The 20,557-nt window shown below is 45.0% G+C and overlaps 1 protein-coding gene across 2 annotated transcripts in view; it reads right to left on the bottom strand.

Moving 5' to 3' along the window:
- LOC115134156 (CD44 antigen-like) overlaps positions 1-20,557 on the bottom strand; it is a 44,372-nt gene that overhangs the window by 22,228 nt on the left and 1,587 nt on the right. The window contains exons 1-2 of one of the 2 annotated variants that reach the window (XM_029667843.2): positions 13,345-14,564; positions 2,699-2,870 (exon numbers count right to left, since the gene is read on the bottom strand). In XM_029667843.2, coding sequence (XP_029523703.2) covers positions 2,699-2,870; positions 13,345-13,492 — 320 coding nt within the window. In that variant the 5' untranslated portion in view covers positions 13,493-14,564. Of the gene's footprint in view, positions 1-2,698; positions 2,871-13,344; positions 14,565-20,557 lie in introns of those variants that run through there. The other variant, XM_029667844.2, reaches the window with a different exon arrangement.

Here is a 20,557-nt window from a genome sequence, read left to right as displayed (position 1 = left end):
ACCTTTATTCAACTAGGCAAGTCAGTTACACATTCTGATTTACAATGACGGACTACCCCGGCCAAACCCAGACAATGCTGGGCCAATTGTGCGCTGCCCTATGGGACTCTCAATCACGGCCAGATGTGATGCAGCCTGGATTCGAACCAGGGACTGCAGTGATGCCTCTTACACTGAGATGAGATGCCTTAGACCACTGCACCTCTTGGGAGCCCTGAAATTATCTTGCGGGATGAATGGCACGACAATTGGCCTCAAGATCTCTTCACGGTATCTCTTGACATCGAAAAAATGCAAATGTGTTTGTTGTCCATAGCTTATGCCTGCCCGTACCATAACCCCACCGCTACCAAGGAACAATCTGTTCACAACGTTGACATGAGCGAACCGCTCTCCCACACGACGCCATACATGTGGTCTGCGGTTGTGAGGCTGATTGGACATACTGCTAAATACTCTTAAAATGAGGTTGGAGGAGGCTCATGGTAGAAAAAATAACATTAAATACTCTGGCAACAGTTCTGGTGGACATTGCTGCAGTCAGCAAGCCATATTGCACGCTCCCTCAAAACTTGAGACATCTGTGGCATTATGTTGTGAGACTAAACTGCACATTTTCGAGTGGCCTTTTGTCCCCAAAACAAGGTGCACCTGTGTAATGATCATGCTGTATTAAAACCTTTTTGGGATAGGTGGCAGCATTTTCACTTTTGGATGAATAGCGTGCCCAGAGTGAACTGCCTCCTACTCTGTCCCAGATGCTAATATATGCATATTATTATTAGTATTGGATAGAAAACACTCTGTTTGAATGATGTCTGTGAGTATAACAGAACTCATATGGCAGGCAAAAACCTGAGAAAAATCCAACCAGGAAGTGGGAAATCTGAGGTTTGTAGTTTTTCAAAGCTTGGCCTACCAAATACACAATGTCTATGGAGTCAAGTTTCACTTCCTACGGCTTCCACTAGATGTCAACCGTCTTTAGAAACTTGTTTCAGGCTTCTGCTATAAAGGAGGGGGGAATGGGAGCTGAATGAGTCAGTGGTCTGGCAGAGTGTATAAGGCTCGTGACGCGCGCTCCCGAGTTAGCTCTCGTTCCAGTGCTTTTCTTCAGACAATAAAATTCTCCGGTTGGAACCTTATTGATGATTTACGTTAAAAACATCCTAAAGATTGATTCCATACATCGTTTGACTTGTTTCTACAACCTGTAATGGAATTTTTTTAGTTTTTGTCTGGACGAAGTGCTCGCGCCTCATGAAGATGGATTACTGGGCTGAACACGCTAACAACAAGTGGCTATTTGGACATAAATTATGGACTTTATGGAACTTTATGGAACAAATCAGTCATTTATTGTCGAACTTGGATTCCTGGGAGTGCCTTCTGATGAAGATCATCAAAGGTAAGTGAATATTTATAGTGTTATCTCTAACTTCTGTTGACTCCAACATGGCGGATATTTCTTTGGCTGGATTGGGCTCTGAGCGCCGTTCTCAGATGATGCTTTTTCCGTGAAGTTTATTTGAAATCTGACACAGCGGTTGCATTAAGGAGAAGTCTATCTTTAATACTGTGAATAACAGTTGAATCTTTTATCAATGTTTATTATGAGTGTTTCTGCAAAATCACCGAATGTTTTGGAATCAAAACATTACTGCACGTAACGCGCCAATGTAAACTGAGATTTTTGGATATAAATAAGCACATTATCGAACAAAACATACATGTATTGTGTAACATGATGTCTTATGAGTGTCATCAGATGAAGATCATCAAAGGTTAGTGATTCATTTTATATTTATTTCTGCTTTTTGTTACTCCTATCTTTGGCTGGAAAATGGCTGTGTTTTTTAAACTTTGCTATGACCTAACATAATCATATGTTGTGCTTTCACTGTAAAGCATTTAAAATCAGACATGATGGGTAGATTAACAAGATGTTTATCTTTCATTTGCTGTATTGGACTTGTTAATGTGTGAAAGTTACATATTTCCCAAAAATATTTTTGAATTTCGCGCGCTGCCTTTTCAATGGAATGTTGTTGAAGGGTTGCGCTAGCGGAACGCCTGCCCTAGAAAGGTAAGCTTATTGATATTTGAACATTCAAATTGAACGTTTGAGATAAATAAACTTTTTGTGCATAAGATACATTTCTGGGATCTTTTATTTCAGCTCACAAAACATGGGACCAACAATTAACATGTTGAGTTTATTGTTCAGTGTCATCTACTACACGGCTGTTGCTTTTTGCGATGTCCTTTTTCTACATAGGTGATTAAACAGTAAAGTAGTAAAAAAGTAATTTATATTGACACTGTCAACCAAAACTGCTAGAAGTGTTTAGGTTGAGATAAGGAACATAATAAAGGTTACATAATAATACAATTTCTTGACCATTACCGTTTTGGTTTTAATTTAGAGTAGGTCATTCAATGAGTAAGTAGTCTACTACAAATAAAAAAAGACATGAAAGATTTACACTTCCATTTTAATATACATGCTATCATATCACGCACGTCCAATACATTGCTTGATTCTAAATGGTACGCTCGTGTGGATATTGGAACAGTGACTTAGTCTTACAGAGTCCTTTTGCTGATTTCCATTTAATTTCCATTTAATTATTTACCCGTTGATAAAGCACATCATGTGAGACAGCGTGTAGTCATAAAGAGGGATGTGTGACCTCACCTACAGGTCTCTAGGCCTTGGGCGTGGGCCTCTGTGACCTGTTCCTTGCTGGCAATGGTGCCGCCCAGGCTCTCACACAGGTTCTTGGCCAGGCCAAAGGTCAACGAGTAGCGAGCTTCTCCCTCCACATGGAACACTCCAGCATGGCTGCAGCTACGGGACTTTACTATAGCTGGGGAAAGGAAGAGAAGGTGAGAGAGAGGTTAGTATTGAGGAAATCAGCCTGTGAGACACTGTGACTGCATGTCGGCCATTTTTTAACTATACATTTTAAAACTGTATAATATTTAGACATCTTCAAAGAAAATGAAAACACACAACGTGGAAGAAAGGTTACTTTTCAATATGTTCTGAAAAGAACTAGGCATTTACTAGCAACGTACATAGAAACAAGACCAACTGGTGACAAACAAAACAGATGGTTGAAACAAATTAATTTTCTCCTGGCATTAGAAATAAAGTTGGCATTCACAATAAAGGTCCCATCACAAATTTGGGTTAACAAGAAAAATTTAAAACAGCTAAGCCAAGTTCCCTTGTAATTATGTTATTTCAACCACCTGTCGTCAGAAAAAGAAATCTGACATAATTATGTTGCTTTTCTAAAACTTCTTAATTAACTTGAATAGGGGTCTTGGGAAATACCTCTGAAATCAGTAGCTAGTTCTTCTAGTATATCACCCAACAGTAAATGACAAATATGGGACCAGTTGTGACCTCACTGTAGCTCTGACGTACTAGTATTTATCCAGCACTATCATAACCTGAGTACCTCTATATAAATAGTCATGTCTGTTAGCTTAATAGGCTCCTTTAATAGTTTAATATTCTCCTTTAATAGTTTCCTTTAATTGTCTCTTTACAGTTCATTCATGCTTGGTTTTACAAGGCTTTGTAGAGGCCTATTTTTAGTCTGTTTTACTGTGAAATTAAACATATTTTGCACATTTGAATAACCCTAACTGCCATTATTGTCATGTTATGTCTTGTCCCTGTGCTTTCCCTTCTCTTCGTTTCCCCCTGCTGGTCGTATTGGTTACTCTCTCTCTCTCTATCGTTCCGTTCCTGCTCCCAGCTGTTCCTCATTCTCCTAACGACCTCGTTTACTCTCTCACACCTGTCCCCTCTTTTGCCCTCTGATTAAGTCTCTATTTCTCTCTCTGTTTCTGCTTCTGTCCTTGTCGGATTCTTGTTTGCTTTGCCCTTGTCCCGTCCTGTCGTAATCTGCCTCTTCATCAGATGCTGCGTGTGAGCAGGTGTCTCTGTCCTCTACGGCCCGCGCCTACCCAGAGGGACCTGCAGTCGGTTGCCGCTAGCCCTGCAATTCTCCTCTACTACTAGAAGGAGGACTCTCCTGCAAAGATAGAGGATTTATGTTTTCCTGTTTGGACATCTCCTGTAAAGATTGAGGATTTATGTTTTCCCTGTTTGGACATTAAAAGACTCTGTTTCTGTTGAATCGCTGTTGGGTCCTCACTCATCTGCATAACAGAAGAATCCGACCAAGAATGGACCCAGCGACTTCGGATCCTCTCTACTCAGCCGTCGAGATCCAGGGAGCGATGCTAGGCAGACACGAGCAGGAATTGTCTGCTGCTCGACATGCCGTTGAGACCCTGGCCGCCCAAGTCTCCGACCTCTCGAAACATATTCACAATCTCCGCCTTGATCCACCGGCTACTTCCAGGGCTTCCGAGTCTCCGGAGCCCAGAATTAATAACCCACCGTGTTACTCTGGGGAGCCCACTGAATGCCGCTCGTTCCTCACCCAGTGTGATATTGTGTTCTCTCTCCAGCCCAACACGTACTCCAGGGGTACAGCTCGTATCGCCTACGTCATATCTCTCCTTACAGGACGGGCTCGTGAGTGGGGCACGGCAATCTGGGAGGCAAGGGCTGAGTGTACTAACCAGTATCAGAACTTTAAGGAGGAGATGATACGGGTTTTTGATCGTTCTTTTTGGGAAAGAAGCTTCCAGGGCCCTGTCTTCCCTATGTCAAGGGAATCGATCCATAACGGACTACTCTATAGAGTTTCGCACTCTTGCTGCCTCCAGTGACTGGAACGAGCCGGCGTTACTCGCTCGTTTTCTGGAGGGTCTCCACGCGGAGGTAAAGGATGAGATTCTCTCTCGGGAGGTTCCTTCCAGCGTGGATTCTTTGATTGAACTCGCTATTCGTATAGAACGACGGGTAGATCTTCGTCACCGAGCTCGTGGAAGAGAGCTCGCGTTATCCGTTTCCCCCCTCCGCATCACTACCATCTTCCTCCAGTGGCTCAGGTGCTGAGCCCATGCAGCTGGGGGGTATTCGCATCTCGACTAAGGAGAGGGAACGGAGAATCACCAACCGCCTCTGTCTCTATTGCGGTTCCGCTGGTCATTTTGTCATTTCATGTCCAGTAAAAGCCAGAGCTCATCAGTAAGCGGAGGGCTACTGGTGAGCGCTACTACTCAGGTCTCTCCTTCAAGATCCTGTACTACCTTGTCGGTCCATCTACGCTGGACCGGTTCGGCAGCTTCCTGCAGTGCCTTGATAGACTCTGGGGCGGAGGGCTGTTTTATGGACGAAGCCTGGGCTCGGGAACATGACATTCCTCTCAGACAGTTAGGGAGCCCACGGCCATGTTCGCCTTGGATGGTAGTCCTCTCCCCAGTATTCAGCGTGAAACGCTACCTTTAACCCTCACTGTCTCTGGTAATCATAGCGAAACCATTTCTTTTTTGATTTTTCGTTCACCTTTTTCACCTGTTGTTTTGGGCCATCCCTGGCTAGTGTGTCATAATCCTTCTATTAATTGGTCAAGTAATTCTATCCTCTCCTGGAACGTCTCTTGTCATGTGAAATGTTTAATGTCTGCTATCCCTCCTGTTTCTTCTGCCCCCTCTTCACAGGAGGAGCCTGGTGATTTGACAGGGGTGCCGGAGGAATATCATGATCTGCGCACGGTCTTCAGTCGGTCCAGGGCCACCTCCCTTCCTCCTCACCGGTCGTATGATTGTAGTATAGATCTCCTTCCGGGTACCACTCCCCCCCGGGGTAGACTATATTCTCTGTTGGCTCCCGAACGTAAGGCTCTCGAAGATTATTTGTCTGTAGCTCTCGACGCCGGTACCGTAGTCCCTTCCTCCTCTCCCGCCGGAGCGGGGTTTTTTTTTGTTAAGAAAAAGGACGGGACCCTGCGCCCCTGCGTGGATTATCGAGGGCTGAATGACATAACGGTTAAGAATCGTTATCCGCTTCCCCTTATGTCTTCAGCCTTCGAGATCCTGCAGGGAGCCAGGTTTTTCACTAAGTTGGACCTTCGTAACGCTTACCATCTCGTGCGCATCAGGGAGGGGGACGAGTGGAAAACGGCGTTTAACACTCCGTTAGGGCATTTTGAATACCGGGTTCTGCCATTCGGTCTCGCTAACGCTCCAGCAGTCTTTCAGGCATTAGTGAATGATGTACTGAGAGACATGCTGAACATCTTTGTTTTCGTTTACCTTGACGATATCCTGATTTTTTCACCGTCACTCCAGATTCATGTTCAGCACGTTCGACGTGTCCTCCAGCGCCTTTTAGAGAATTGTCTTTATGTGAAGGCTGAGAAGTGCGCTTTTCATGTCTCCTCCGTCACATTTCTCGGTTCTGTTATTTCCGCTGAAGGCATTCAGATGGATTCCGCTAAGGTCCAAGCTGTCAGTGATTGGCCCGTCCCTAAGTCACGTGTCGAGCTGCAGCGCTTTCTCGGTTTCGCGAATTTCTATCGTCGTTTCATTCGTAATTTCGGTCAGGTGGCAGCTCCTCTCACAGCCCTTACTTCTGTCAAGACGTGCTTTAAGTGGTCCGTTTCCGCCCAGGGAGCTTTTGATCTCCTCAAGAAGCGTTTTACATCCGCTCCTATCCTTGTTACACCTGACGTCTCTAGACAGTTCATTGTCGAGGTTGACGCGTCAGAGGTGGGCGTGGGAGCCATTCTGTCCCAGCGCTCCCATTCTGACGATAAGGTCCATCCTTGCGCGTATTTTTCTCATCGCCTGTCGCCGTCGGAACGTAACTATGATGTGGGAAACCGCGAACTGCTCGCCATCCGCTTAGCCCTAGGCGAATGGCGACAGTGGTTGGAGGGGGCGACCGTTCCTTTTGTCGTTTGGACTGACCATAAGAACCTTGAGTACATCCGTTCTGCCAAACGACTTAATGCGCGTCAGGCTCGTTGGGCGCTGTTTTTCGCTCGTTTCGAGTTCGTTATTTCTTATCGTCCGGGCTCAAAGAACACCAAGCCTGATGCTTTGTCCCGTCTCTTCAGTTCTTCAGTAGCCTCCACCGACCCCGAGGGATTCTCCCTGAGGGGCGTGTTGTCGGTTGACTGTCTGGGGAATTGAGAGGCAGGTAAAGCAAGCACTCACTCACACTCCGTCGCCGCGCGCTTGTCCTAGGAACCTTCTTTTCGTTCCCGTTCCTACTCGTCTGGCCGTTCTTCAGTGGGCTCACTCTGCCAAGTTAGCCGGCCATCCCGGCGTTCGGGGTACGCTTGCTTCTATTCGCCAGCGTTTCTGGTGGCCCACTCAGGAGCGTGACACGCGTCGTTTCGTGGCTGCTTGTTCGGACTGCGCGCAGACTAAGTCCGGTAACTCTCCTCCTGCCGGCCGTCTCAGACCGCTTTCCATTCCCTCTCGACCGTGGTCTCACATCGCCTTAGACTTTATTACCGGTCTTCCTTCGTCAGCGGGGAAGACTGTTATTCTAACGGTTGTCGATAGGTTCTCTAAGGCGGCTCATTTTATTCCCCTCGCTAAACTCCCTTCTGCTAAAGAGACGGCACAAATCATCATTGAGAATGTTTTCAGAATTCATGGCCTTCCGTCAGACGCCGTTTCGGACAGGGGTCCGCAATTCACGTCTCAATTTTGGAGGGAGTTTTGCCGTTTGATTGGGGCTTCCGTCAGTCTCTCTTCCGGTTTTCACCCCCAGTCTAACGGTCAAGCAGAACGGGCCAATCAGACGATTGGTCGCATCTTACGCAGTCTTTCTTTTCGAAACCCTGCGTCTTGGGCAGAACAGCTCCCCTGGGCAGAATACGCTCACAACTCGCTTCCTTCGTCTGCGACCGGGCTATCTCCTTTTCAGAGTAGCCTCGGTACCAGCCTCCTCTGTTCTCGTCCCAGCTCGCCGAGTCCAGCGTCCCCTCCGCTCAGGCTTTTGTCCAACGTTGTGAGCGCACCTGGAGGAGGGTCAGGTCTGCACTTTGCCGTTATAGGGCGCAGACTGTGAGAGCCGCTAATAAGCGTAGGACTAAGAGTCCTAGGTATTGTCGCGGTCAGAGAGTATGGCTCTCCACTCGTAACCTTCCCCTTATGACAGCTTCTCGCAAGTTGACCCCGCGGTTCATTGGTCCGTTCCGTATTTCTCAGGTCGTTAATCCTGTCGCAGTGCGACTTCTTCTTCCGCGACATCTTCGTCGCGTCCACCCGGTCTTCCATGTCTCCTGTGTCAAGCCTTTTCTTCGCGCCCCGTTCGTCTTCCCCCCGTCCTTGTCGAGGGCGCACCTATCTACAGGGTTCGGAAGATTATGGACATGCGTCCTCGGGGCCGTGGTCATCAGTACCTAGTGGATTGGGAGGGTTACGGTCCTGAGGAAAGGAGTTGGGTTCCATCTCGGGACGTGCTGGACCGTTCGCTGATCGATGATTTCCTCCGTTGCCGCCAGGTTTCCTCCTCGAGTGCGCCAGGAGGCGCTCGGTGAGTGGGGGTACTGTCATGTTATGTCTTGTCCCTGTGCTTTCCCTTCTCTTCGTTTCCGCCTGCTGGTCGTATTGGTTACTCTCTCTCTCTCTATCGTTCCGTTCCTGCTCCCAGCTGTTCCTCATTCTCCTAACGACCTCGTTTACTCTCTCACACCTGTCCCCTCTTTTGCCCTCTGATTAAGTCTCTATTTCTCTCTCTGTTTCTGCTTCTGTCCTTGTCGGATTCTTGTTTGCTTTGCCCTTGTCCCGTCCTGTCGTAATCTGCCTCTTCATCAGATGCTGCGTGTGAGCAGGTGTCTCTGTCCTCTACGGCCCGCGCCTACCCAGAGGGACCTGCAGTCGGTTGCCGCTAGCCCTGCAATTCTCCTCTACTACTAGAAGGAGGACTCTCCTGCAAAGATAGAGGATTTATGTTTTCCCTGTTTGGACATCTCCTGTAAAGATTGAGGATTTATGTTTTCCCTGTTTGGACATTAAAAGACTCTGTTTCTGTTGAATCGCTGTTGGGTCCTCACTCATCTGCATAACAATTATAAAGTTGTTGAGATCGTTGATTGCCATTGTGTCACTCAGCATACATATGACTATGCTCCTAAACAATAGACAGCATACAGACGAATACAGACGAACTCATCTTACAAATGTATTCAAGCTAGTTATGTTCATACATTTTCCTATGAGTTATTACATTTCATAATGCTTTCGATGCAGTCTAAGTGCTGTAAGATATCATGTAATATATCACTCATATAATGTGTTTTAACCTCAAAATGCTTCTGTTTCACAATATTTTGTTTCACTGGAGTAAACACACACACACATACGCACATGCACGAATGCACACAACCATAAATCATGAGCACAAGTTTCTGATTATCTGTCATGTCATTGCTTATTGTCGCTTCAGGGCTATACATTCAGAAAGTACTCATACCTCTTGACTTTTTCCACATGTTGTTGTGTGATTTATTTTTTTGTCAAGTATGTACACAAAATATTCTGTAATGTCAAAGTCGAAGAAAAATTCTGAAATGTTATTTTAATTAATGGAAAGTAAAACACAAATATGTTTTGATTAGATACATACAGTGCCTTGCAAAAGTATTCACCCCTCATGGCTTTTTTCCTATTTTGTTGCATTACTGTAATTTAAATGTATTTTTATTTGGATGTCATGTAATGGACCTACATAAAATAGTCAAAATTGGTGAAGTGAAATGAAAAAAATTAAAATGAAGAAAAAAAAACGGAAAAGTGGTGCATGCATATGTATTCCCCTTTGCTATGAAGCCGATAAATAAGATCTGGTGCAACCAATTACCTTCATAAGTTACATAATTAGTTAAATAAAGTCCACCTGTGTGCAATCTAAGTGTCACATGCGGAGATTGGAATATCTGTACATAGGACCACTTTAAGCCATACACTCCACAGATCTGGGCTTTATGGAAGAGTGGCCAGAAAAAAATAAGCAAACATGTTTGGTGTTCACCAAAAGGTATGTGGGAGACTCCCCAAACATTTGGAAGAAGGTACTCTGGTCCGATGAGATTAAAATGGAGCTTTTTGGCTATCAAGGAAAGCACTTTGTCTGGCTCAAACCCGACACCTCTCATCAACCCAAGAACACCATCCCCATAGTGAAGCATGGTGGTGGCAGCATCATGCTGTGGGGATGTTTTTCATCGGCAAGGACTGGGAAACTGGTCAGAATTGAAGAAATGATGGATGGTGCTAAATACAAGGAAAATCTTGAGGGAAACCTGTTTCAGTCTTCCAGAGATTTGAGACTGGGACAGAGGTTCACCTTCCAGCAGGACAGTGACCCTAAGCATACTACTAAAGCAACACTTGAATGGTTTAAGGGGAATAAAATGTCTTGGAATGGCCTAGTCATAGCCCAGACCTCAATCCAATTGAGAATCTCTGGTATGACTTAAAGATTCCTGTACACCAGCGGAACCCATCCAACTTGAAGGAGCTGGAGCAGTTTTGCTTTGAAGAATGGGCAAAAATCCCAGTGGCTAGACATACCAAGCTTATAGATACATACCCTAAGATACTTGCAGCTGTAATTGTTGCAAAAGGGGGCTCTACAAAGTATTGACTTTGGGGGGGGGTGAATAGTTATGCACGCTCAAGTTTTCCATTTTTGTTCTTCTAATTTCTGGTTTGTTTCACAATTTAAAAAATATTTTGCATCTTCAAAGTGGTAGGCATATTGAGTAAATCAAATGATACAACCATTGTATTCAACCCCCTGAGTCAATACATGTTAGAATCACCTTTGACAGTGATGACAGCTGTGAGTCTTTCTTGGTAAGTCTCTAAGAACTTTGCACACCTGGATTATACACATTTATTTTAAAAATTCGTCTTGGCAAGCAATTCCAGTGTATATTTGCCAATGTGTTTTACGTTATTGTCCTGCTGAAAGGTGAATTTGTCTACCGATATCTGTTGGAAAGTAGACTAAGACACAATAGATTTAGCCTGCGCTTAGCTCTATTGCGTAGACAATTCTGTATACCTTGCCGATGACAAGCATACCCAGAACATGATGCAGCCATCACTATGCTTGAAAATATGAAGCTGTAAATATGAAGCTGTGATGTGTTGTGTTTTTACCCCAAACCTAACTCTTTGTATTCAGGACCTAAAGTTGGCTTTGGTGCCTTATTGCAAACAGGATGCATGCTTTGGCATATTTTTTTTCTGTACAGGCTTCCTTCTTTACACTCTGTCATTTAAGTTAGAATTGTATGCAAAACATACTCATACAAATTACTACATCACACAAACATCAGTACACAAACATCACACCTTCCCAGACCCACTAGCCCCCACCCCTATCTCCAGCACCCATATCACTTTCTTCACATGGCCTCAACCTGCACCATTTTGTTTCTCTCAGTCTAACAGGCTCTTGAAAATTTCAGATACTAAAGAATTTGACCGTTGCATTGTGTGAACTATTGAGGATTGGTTGATTTCCAGTTTGAGTATATATTTTTTAAAGATACCTTACAAGAAGAGTATCGTACAACCCATCGAGTATCTCACTGCACCCTCATATGTTATGTCTTGAAATATACAGACAGAGGAATTAAAATTACATTTACAAAACATTGAAATACCTCTGACATCCATCTTTCTGACTCCGCCTGTAACTTTTGACCCCTTATTTTTTGTTGGCACAAAACTATCTCTATACTTCCATTCATTTGTATAGTTTAGCTTTGTTGTGGCAGAATCAGAATTCTTTAGGTAACATTGATAAAGAAGATGTTTTATCAATGTTCATAAGTATGCTTATGCGGAAAGTTACTTGGGACTCAGAGAGGGGAGAGGTCAGGTTTGTCTTATCTGTGAATGTGTCTGTAACTATTCCTATTTTCCACCATAATTTGCAAATAAATTCATAAAAAATCCTACTATGTGATTTTCTGGATTTCTTTTCTCATTTTGTCTGTCATAGTTGAAGTGTTCCTATGATGAAAATTACAGGCCTCTCTCATCTTTTAAGTTGGAGAACTTGGACAATTGGTGGCTGACTAAATACTTTTTTGCCCCACTGTATGCCATTGGATGAGGTAATGTTTTGGTCCTAAGTGGTACCAAGAACGAGAAGTAGAACGTCATCTAAGAGGGCAAACTGAACGATAATTTATAGCTAATGCTGTCTGGCTATATGATACTCCTTTTTCTGGTAAAAGGTTCTTTGTGTAATGTTCCTAAGATCTGTTATTTGTCATGTTTTGAGTATTGATGGGTGTGTCTTGGCTATAAATGATACTAAGAACTGTTTTGTAAGCACTCTCAGATAATGAATTTATAGACACTGAATTGATCTGAGAGTCACAGGGTTATGGTGAAGCTCATATAATTAAAGATGGACTTTATAATAACTCTTAATTGCTCTCTCGTGATTTGGTAATACAGGAAATTTACATGACACCTTCTGATGAGTCCCGTGACACAAAATGCAGAACGCCATCATGTTTGTGAAAGTCTCATCTTACCATAGTTTGGTCATACTAGTGTGTAGGCGAAACCGTTCGGAAGGTGGCAGATCAGCGCTACTAACTTCAGACTAGTCCCCTGGGGCTTGTGGTGGTCGATATTCTGAATATTTCATGGTCTGACAAACAGATGCATTGGACTGAGGCGCATCCCATGCAAAAAACATATCTCTAGATTAAACGGACAAATTGTTATTATTATGATTTTTTTTCTACTTTTACCCATTTTCTCCCTATTTTCGTGATATCCAATTGCTAGTTACAGTCTTGTCCCATCGCTGCAAATCCCCTACAGACTCCCCTACAGACTCGGGAGAGGCAAAGGTCGAGAGCCATACATCCTCCGAAACACAAACCTGCCAAGCTACACTGCTTCTTGATACACTTCCTGCTTAACCCGGAAGCCAGCCTCACCAATGTGTTGGAGGACACCGTCCAGCTGGCGATTTTCATAGGGATTTTTTTTATTGTGTTACTTAGACTGACGCACACTTAAAGATTTTAACACAGAACTCTATAAAAGGAACAAGACACATGCAGATTTTATGTTTTCAAATTGCAAAGTGTACCAGAGTAACATTGTCTCAATGCCTACACTATTTGACATTGCTCTATGTTTTGATGTCTCAATGATTCACCACTTGTGTTTCTGACAATTTGCTTTGATCTTCTACCTGTCTGACTGCAGTCTGCTTTGACAACAGCACAGAGTTGTAGAGAGTCATAGTATTGAAGTAGTTCACTTATCAACCTGGTATGTTAACCGATGACATATCACATTTTGAAAATGAACATTAAACATTTATGGCATCAGTAAAACTGCCTGATCCAGCACTTTGGTGAATACCATAGTACTGGCAGAGAGAGGAGGTTGAGCAGGAAGTTACTTTACCGTTAGTGATGGTTGGGCTCGGAGGGTGTAGCTCTAGCTGTGTGTTCACCATGGAACTCTGCATTAGAGGAAAACACACGCATGCAAGCGCACGAGCACACACACCCGCACATACACTGCCCAGAGTGGATAAAAGTGAACACAGCATTTGGATGGCAGAAGAGAGAGGGTAACCAATGAATCAGAGGTGTTACCATTAGCATGCAGGGAGAGTGGCCATGCACAACTTTGTCACTCCAAGATCCTGTTATTCCAAGGCAGTGACTCTCGAAAAGATGCTATTGTCAGTTAATGGACTTGAAAGGGCCAGAGACCACAGAGGGTCTGGATATACAGAGGCTGCGAGTTGGGAGAAAAGGGAGCTTTTACACAGTGCATGCCAGATTCTCCAGCTGCACTGACTGGAACAGACAGGCTCTTCTCTCGTCTCTCTCCTGTAGCTATACACAGCAAATTACACCACACACACTGATACACACCGATACACTCGGCCTCCAACACCACACTCAATGACACACTGGCCTCCAAACCAACACAGACTGATACAGTGGCCTCCAAACCAACGCACACTGATACACTGGAATCCAAACCAACAGATTGTGATACACTGGCCTCCAAACCATAAAACATTGATACACTGGCCTCCAAACCAACACACATTGATACACTGGCCTCCAAACAAAAACACACTGATACACTGTCCTCCAAAACCAACACACATTTATACACTGGCCTCCAAACAAAAACACACTGATACACTGGCCTCCAAACCAACACACATTGATACACTGGTCTCCAAACCAACACACATTGATACACTGGCTTCCAAACCAACACACATTGATACACAGGCCTCCAAACCAACACTTTGCGATACACTGGCCTCCAAATAACACACATTGATACACTGGCCTCCAAATAACACACATTGATACACTGGCCTCCAAACCAGAACACACTGATAGACTGGCCTCCAACCAACACACACTAATACACTGGCATCCAAACACTAGCCACCACCACGACTACCACACAAACTGATACACTGGCCTCAAATCCAAAACATCAGTCAATTTGCAGTCTGTGCTCTGTCTAGCTACGTACATCTTATCAGGCCTGAAAGCCAAACATTTACATTACATTTACATTTAAGTCATTTAGCAGACGCTCTTATCCAGAGCGACTTACAAATTGGTGCTTTCACCTTATGACATCCAGTGGAACAGCCACTTTACAATAGTGCATCTAGGTCTTTTAAGGGGGGTGAGAAGGATTACTTTATCCTATCCTAGGTATTCCTTAAAGAGGTGGGGTTTCAGGTGTCTCCGGAAGGTGGTGATTGACTCCGCTGTCCTGGCGTCGTGAGGGAGTTTGTTCCACCATTGGGGGGCCAGAGCAGCGAACAGTTTTGACTGGGCTGAGCGGGAACTGTACTTCCTCAGTGGTAGGGAGGCGAGCAGGCCAGAGGTGGATGAACGCAGTGCCCTTGTTTGGGTGTAGGGCCTGATCAGAGCCTGGAGGTACTGAGGTGCCGTTCCCCTCACAGCTCCGTAGGCAAGCACCATGGTCTTGTAGCGGATGCGAGCTTCAACTGGAAGCCAGTGGAGAGAGCGGAGGAGCGGGGTGACGTGAGAGAACTTGGGAAGGTTGAACACCAGACGAACACCAGACGAACACCAGACGAACACCAGACGGGCTGCTCTTTATCACCTATGTCTGATTTTCTGATTTTCTCAGAAGCAAATCTCTCTCTTACTATCTTTCTCCCTCTCACACACCCCTCTCTCTCTCTCTCTCTCTCTCTCTCTGTGATATATGTGTTTATTAAACTCTCTCTGAGAAACAACGCCACAGCCACAAATATAGACTGTCACCATACATTTCTGCAAAATCTCTCTCTCTCTCTCGCTCTCTGTCAAGATAGTGCAGAGCCAGCATGTTTGTTATGGCTAGTCCTCACTCTGCTGGTCACAGGATCCACAGAGCCAATAGACCGGTGGTACAGGTGAAACATGAGATCCGCCCCCCCTCAGACAAAACTCACCCAGGCAAAGTCACCTGAAGGACTGTTTCTCCTTTTAATTTAGTTTTATTTCACCTTTATTGAACCAGGTTGGCCAGATGAGAACACGTTCTCATATACAACTGCGACCTGGACAAGATAAAGCAAAGCAGTGCGACAAAAACAACAACACAGTGTTACATATAAACAAACATACAGTCAATAGAAAATAAAAATATCAAAATCTATGTACAGTGTCTGCAAATGTAGAATAGTAGGGAGGTAGTCAATAAATAGGCCATAGAGGGGTTAATAATTACAGTTTAGCATTGATACTGGAGTGATAGACGTGCAGATGATGATGTGCAAGTAGAGCTACTGGGGTGCAAAAGAGCATAAGGGTAAGTAATAATATGGGGATGAGGTAGTTGAGTGTGCTATTTACAGATTGGCTGTGTACAGATACAGTGATTGTTAAACTGCTCTGACAGCTGATGCTTAAATTTAGAGAGGGAGATATAAGACTCCAGCTTCAGTGATTTTTGCAATTTGTTCCAGTCATTGGCAGCAGAGAACTGGAAGGAAAGGCGGCTAAAGTAAGTGTTGGATTTGGGGATGACCAGTGCAATATATATCCTAGAGCACGTACTACAGGTGGGTGTTGCTATGGTGACTAGTGAGCTGAGAAAAGGTGGGATTTTACCTGGCAAAAACTTATAGATGACCTGGAGCCAGTGGGTTTGGCGACGGATATGTAGTGAGGCCCAGCCAACAATAGCATACAGGTCGCAGTGGTGGGTAGTATATGGGGCTTTGGTGACAAAATGGGTGGCACTGTGATAGACTACATCCAGTTTGCTGAGTAGGGTGTTGGGGGCTATTTTATAAATGACATGGCTGAAGTCAAGGATCGGTAGGATTGTCCGTTTTACGAGGGTATGTTTGGCAACGTGAGTGAAGGAGGCTTTGTTGCGAAATAGGAAGCCAGCTAGATTTAATTTTATATTGGAGATGCTTAATGTGAGTCTGGGAAGGAGAGTTTACAGTCTAACCAGTAGTGGTTAGTTGTCCACATATTCAGTGGACAGAACCGTCCAGAGTAGTGATGCTAGTCGGGCGGGAGGGTGCGGGCCGCAATCGTTTGAAGAGCATGCACTTAGTTTTACTAGCATTTAAAAGCAGTTGGAGGCAACAAAAGGAGTGTTGTATGGCGTTGAACCTCATTTGGAGGTTTGTTAGCACAGTGTCCCAAGAAGGGCAGATGTATACAGAATGGTGTCGTCTACCTAGAGGTGGATCAGAGAATCAACACAGCAAGAGTGAAATCATTGATATATACAGAGAAGAGAGTCGGCCCGAGAATTGAACCCTGTGGCACCCCCATAGAGACTGCCAGAGGTCAGGACAGCAGGCCCTCCGATTTGACACACTTAACTCTATCAGAGAAGTAGTTGGTGAACCAGGCGAGGCAGTCATTTGAGAAGCCAAGGCTATTGAGTCTGCCGATAAGAATGCGATGATTGACAGAGTCAAAAGCCTTGGCCATGATGATGAAGACGGCTGCACAGTACTGAGGTGCACCCATGACCAGCTCGGAAACCAGATTGCATAGTGGAGCAGGTACGGTGGGATTCGAAATGGTCGGTGATCTGTTTGTTAACTTGGCTTTCAAAGATTTTAGGAGGACAGGGAAGGATGGATTTAGGTCTATAACAGTTTGGGTCTCGAGTTTCTCCTCCTTTGAAGAGGGGGATGACTGCGGCTGCTTTCCAATCTTTGGGGATCTCAGATGATACGAAAGAGAGGTTGAATAGGCTAGTAATAGGGTTTGCAGCATTTTCAGCTGATAATTTCAGAAAGAGATGGTCCAGATTGTCTAGCCCAGCTGATTTGTAGGGATCCAGATTTTGCAGCTCTTTCAGAACATCAGCTGTCTGGATTTGTGTGAAAGAGAAGCAGGGGAGCTTGGGCAAGTTGCTGCAGGGGGTGCTGAGATGTTGGCCATGGTAAGGATAAACAGGTGGAAAGCATGGCCAGCCATAGAAAAAATGCTTATTGAAATTAACGATTATCGCAGATATATTGGTGGTGACAGTGTTTCCTATCATCAGTGCTGTGGGTAGCTGGGAGGAGGTGATCTTATTCTCCATGGACAATTTATTTTGGAATTAGTGCTACAGGAAGCAATTTTCTGTTTGAAAAAGCTAGCCTTAGCTTTCCTAACTGACTGAGTATATTGGTTCCTGACTTCCTTGAAAAGTTGCATATCGTGGGGGCTATTCGATGCTAATGCAAAATGCCACAGGATGTTTTTGTGCTGGTCAAGGGCAGTCAAGTCTGGGGTGAAGCAATGCGTATATCTGTTCTTAGTTATACATTTTTTGAATGGGGCATGTTTATTTAAGATGGAGAAGAAAACACTTTTGAAGACCAAACAGGCATCCTCTACTGACGGGATGAGGTCAATATCTTTCCAGGATACCTGGGCCAGGTCGATTAGAAAGGCCTGCTCGCTGAAGTGTTTTAGGCAGCGTTTTGACAGTGATGAGGGCTGGTCGTTTGGCTGCGGACCCATAACGCACGCAGGCAATGAGGCAGTGATAGCTGAGATCCTGGTTGAAGACAGCGGAGGTGTATTTAGAGGGCAAGATGGTCGGGATGATATCTAAGAGGGTGCCCATTACAGATTTAGGGTTGTACCTGGTAGGTTCCATGATAATTTGTGTGAGATTGAAGGCATCTAGCTTAGATTGTAGGACCTGGGTGTTAAGCATGTCCCAGTTTAGGTCACCTAACAGTACGAACTCTGAAGATAGATGGGCGGCGATTCACATATGGTGTCCAAGGCATAGCTGGGGGCTGAAGGGGGTCTATAACAAGCGGCAAAAGTGAGAGACTTGTTTCTGGAAAAGTATTTTTTTTTAAGTAGAAGCTCAAATTGTTTGGGCACAGACCTGGATAGTATGACAGGACTCTGCAGGCCTCAGTAGATTGCAACTCCTTCGACTTTGGCAGTTCTATCTTGTCTGAAAATGTTATAGTTAGGGTTGGAAATTGCAGGATTTTAGGTGGCCTTCCTAAGTCAGGATTCAGACACGGCTAGGACATCCGAGTTGGCAGATGAATTAAGCAGTGAATTAAACAAACTTAGGGAGGCTTCTAATGTTAACATGCATGAAACCAAGGCTTTTATGGTTACGTAAGTCAACAAATGAGAGCGCCTGGGGAATGGGAGTGATGCTGGGGGCTGCAGGGCCTGGGTTAACCTCTACATCACCAGAGGAACAGAGGAGGAGTAGTATAAGGGTACGGCTAAAGGCTATAGGAACTGGTTGTCTACTGCATTCGGAACAGAGAGTAAAAGGAGCAGATTTCTGGGCATGGAAGAATAGATTCAAGGCATAATGTACAGACAAGGAAGGGTATGGTAGGATGTGAGTATAGTGGAGGTAAGCCTAGGCGTTGAGTGACGATGAGAGAGGTTTTGTCTCTAGAGGCACCATTTAAGCCAAGTGAGGTCACCACATGTGTGGGGGATGGAGCAAAACGGCTAGCTAAGGCATATTGAGCAGGATGCTCTACAGTGAAATAAGACAAAAATCACTAACCAAAAGAGCAATAGACAAGGCATATTGACATTAGGGAGAGGCATGTGTAGCCGAGTGATCATAGGATCCAGTGAGTAGCTAGGCGAGCTGGAGGCACAGAGATTCAGACAGCTAGCAGGCCGGGGCTAGCAGGCTAGCAGATGGGCCTCAGAGGGACGTCGCAATGGAAGAGCCTGTTGAAACCCCCTCGGATGGTTACGTCGGCAGACTAGTCGAGATTGATCCGTGGGGCTCTGTGTCAGCAGCAAAGGGTCCAGGCCAATTGGCAAAAGAGGTATTGAAGCCCAGGAATTGTCTGATGGATCTCTTCAGCTAGCTGGGAGATGGGCCTAGCTCCAGGCTAACTCCTGCCCCTCTTTCCCCCCTTTCTCTGTCTCTCTCTCAGTCACCCATTCATTTTCCCCCTTATGTCTTTCAAAGACTTTTAGCTTATAGGCTCACAGATCTTACATAAAAATGTAGAGAACCTTTTAGTGGATAAATCCATAATATGACCTTTTAAATGTGTCTATCCTAACCTCTGAACACTTACATGATTATCGACTTGCAATGAAAGCTCACAGACATCTCTGTGAAAAAATAGACTTAGTTACAGCCGCTGTATTGGTCCCAGATACAAAATGTAGTCTGGTTGGGTATTAGAGATGGTCAGGTTTGCCTCATGCAGTAAGGGTCTGTATACATTACAGAAAGAGGCCTTTGGAGCAGCTTTCCTTTGGCTACAAAGACTTCAGTGTATATGAACAGTGAAGAGAAGGAAGGGGGCGGGGGTACAGCCTGGCTACTGGGGAACCTAAGACTCACAGAGAGGCTTTAAATCATAATTAATAGGTTTAACAGCATTCTTGAAGATACAGTAGTGCTGAAATAGGAGGTACCCCCCGTTTAAGATCAGTTTAAAAGCCAATCAGCTTTTGACTGAGTGAAGGGGCCACCAAAAGTACTAGAGAGAAAGGGAGAAAAGGAGGAGAGGAACGGCTCAACTTAGTGGTGGCCGGCTGTAAGGCCTATGTGTGATTGGTTGGTAGAGAAGGGTATAGGAGGGTAGAAGGGTATTGGACAGGGGCCAAACAAGTGCCCACGCAGATCAGATGGCAGGTGACGGTAGTCCAAGCGTGCATGGGCACAAGGCCTCTTTGTGAGGCCCTAGTGCTGGTCCACAGGAACCCCTCACCTTGGAAATGGACACCCAGAGGTACGTGAAGGGTCGTTACGCCAGGGGAGCAAATACAGCCACTGGCATGGGCTGGTCTCTGTGAGGTGTGTGTGCGTGCATGTGTCCAGCCTGGACGGACACAGCCTGCTCTGGCCCTGTGCATACCTGTAGCCATCTGATCAATCAGGCCTTGTCTAACGTGCTCTAAGGAGCGGAGTGAAGCTGGCCAACTGCCAAGACACCCTGAGCAAACAACCCAGCAATGGGAACAGCCGTATTAATGCCTAGCTCATATTTCTGTAACGTAAGCATTATGCATGGATGTCGTTATGTGCATGTGTATTTGTGAGCGAGTGTGTCTAAAGCAAAACCTGCTTTTGAAAAAGTATATCCATTGGACGGCCGCATTAGCCAGAGGGGCTAGGAGAGCAAGTCTTTTCTGAAGGT

This window comes from Oncorhynchus nerka, linkage group LG9a, assembly GCF_034236695.1.
Source record: "Oncorhynchus nerka isolate Pitt River linkage group LG9a, Oner_Uvic_2.0, whole genome shotgun sequence".
Taxonomy (NCBI): Eukaryota; Metazoa; Chordata; class Actinopteri; order Salmoniformes; family Salmonidae; genus Oncorhynchus; species Oncorhynchus nerka.
Note: the sequence above shows the minus strand (reverse complement) of the source record. Positions and strands in the feature narration are given on the sequence as shown.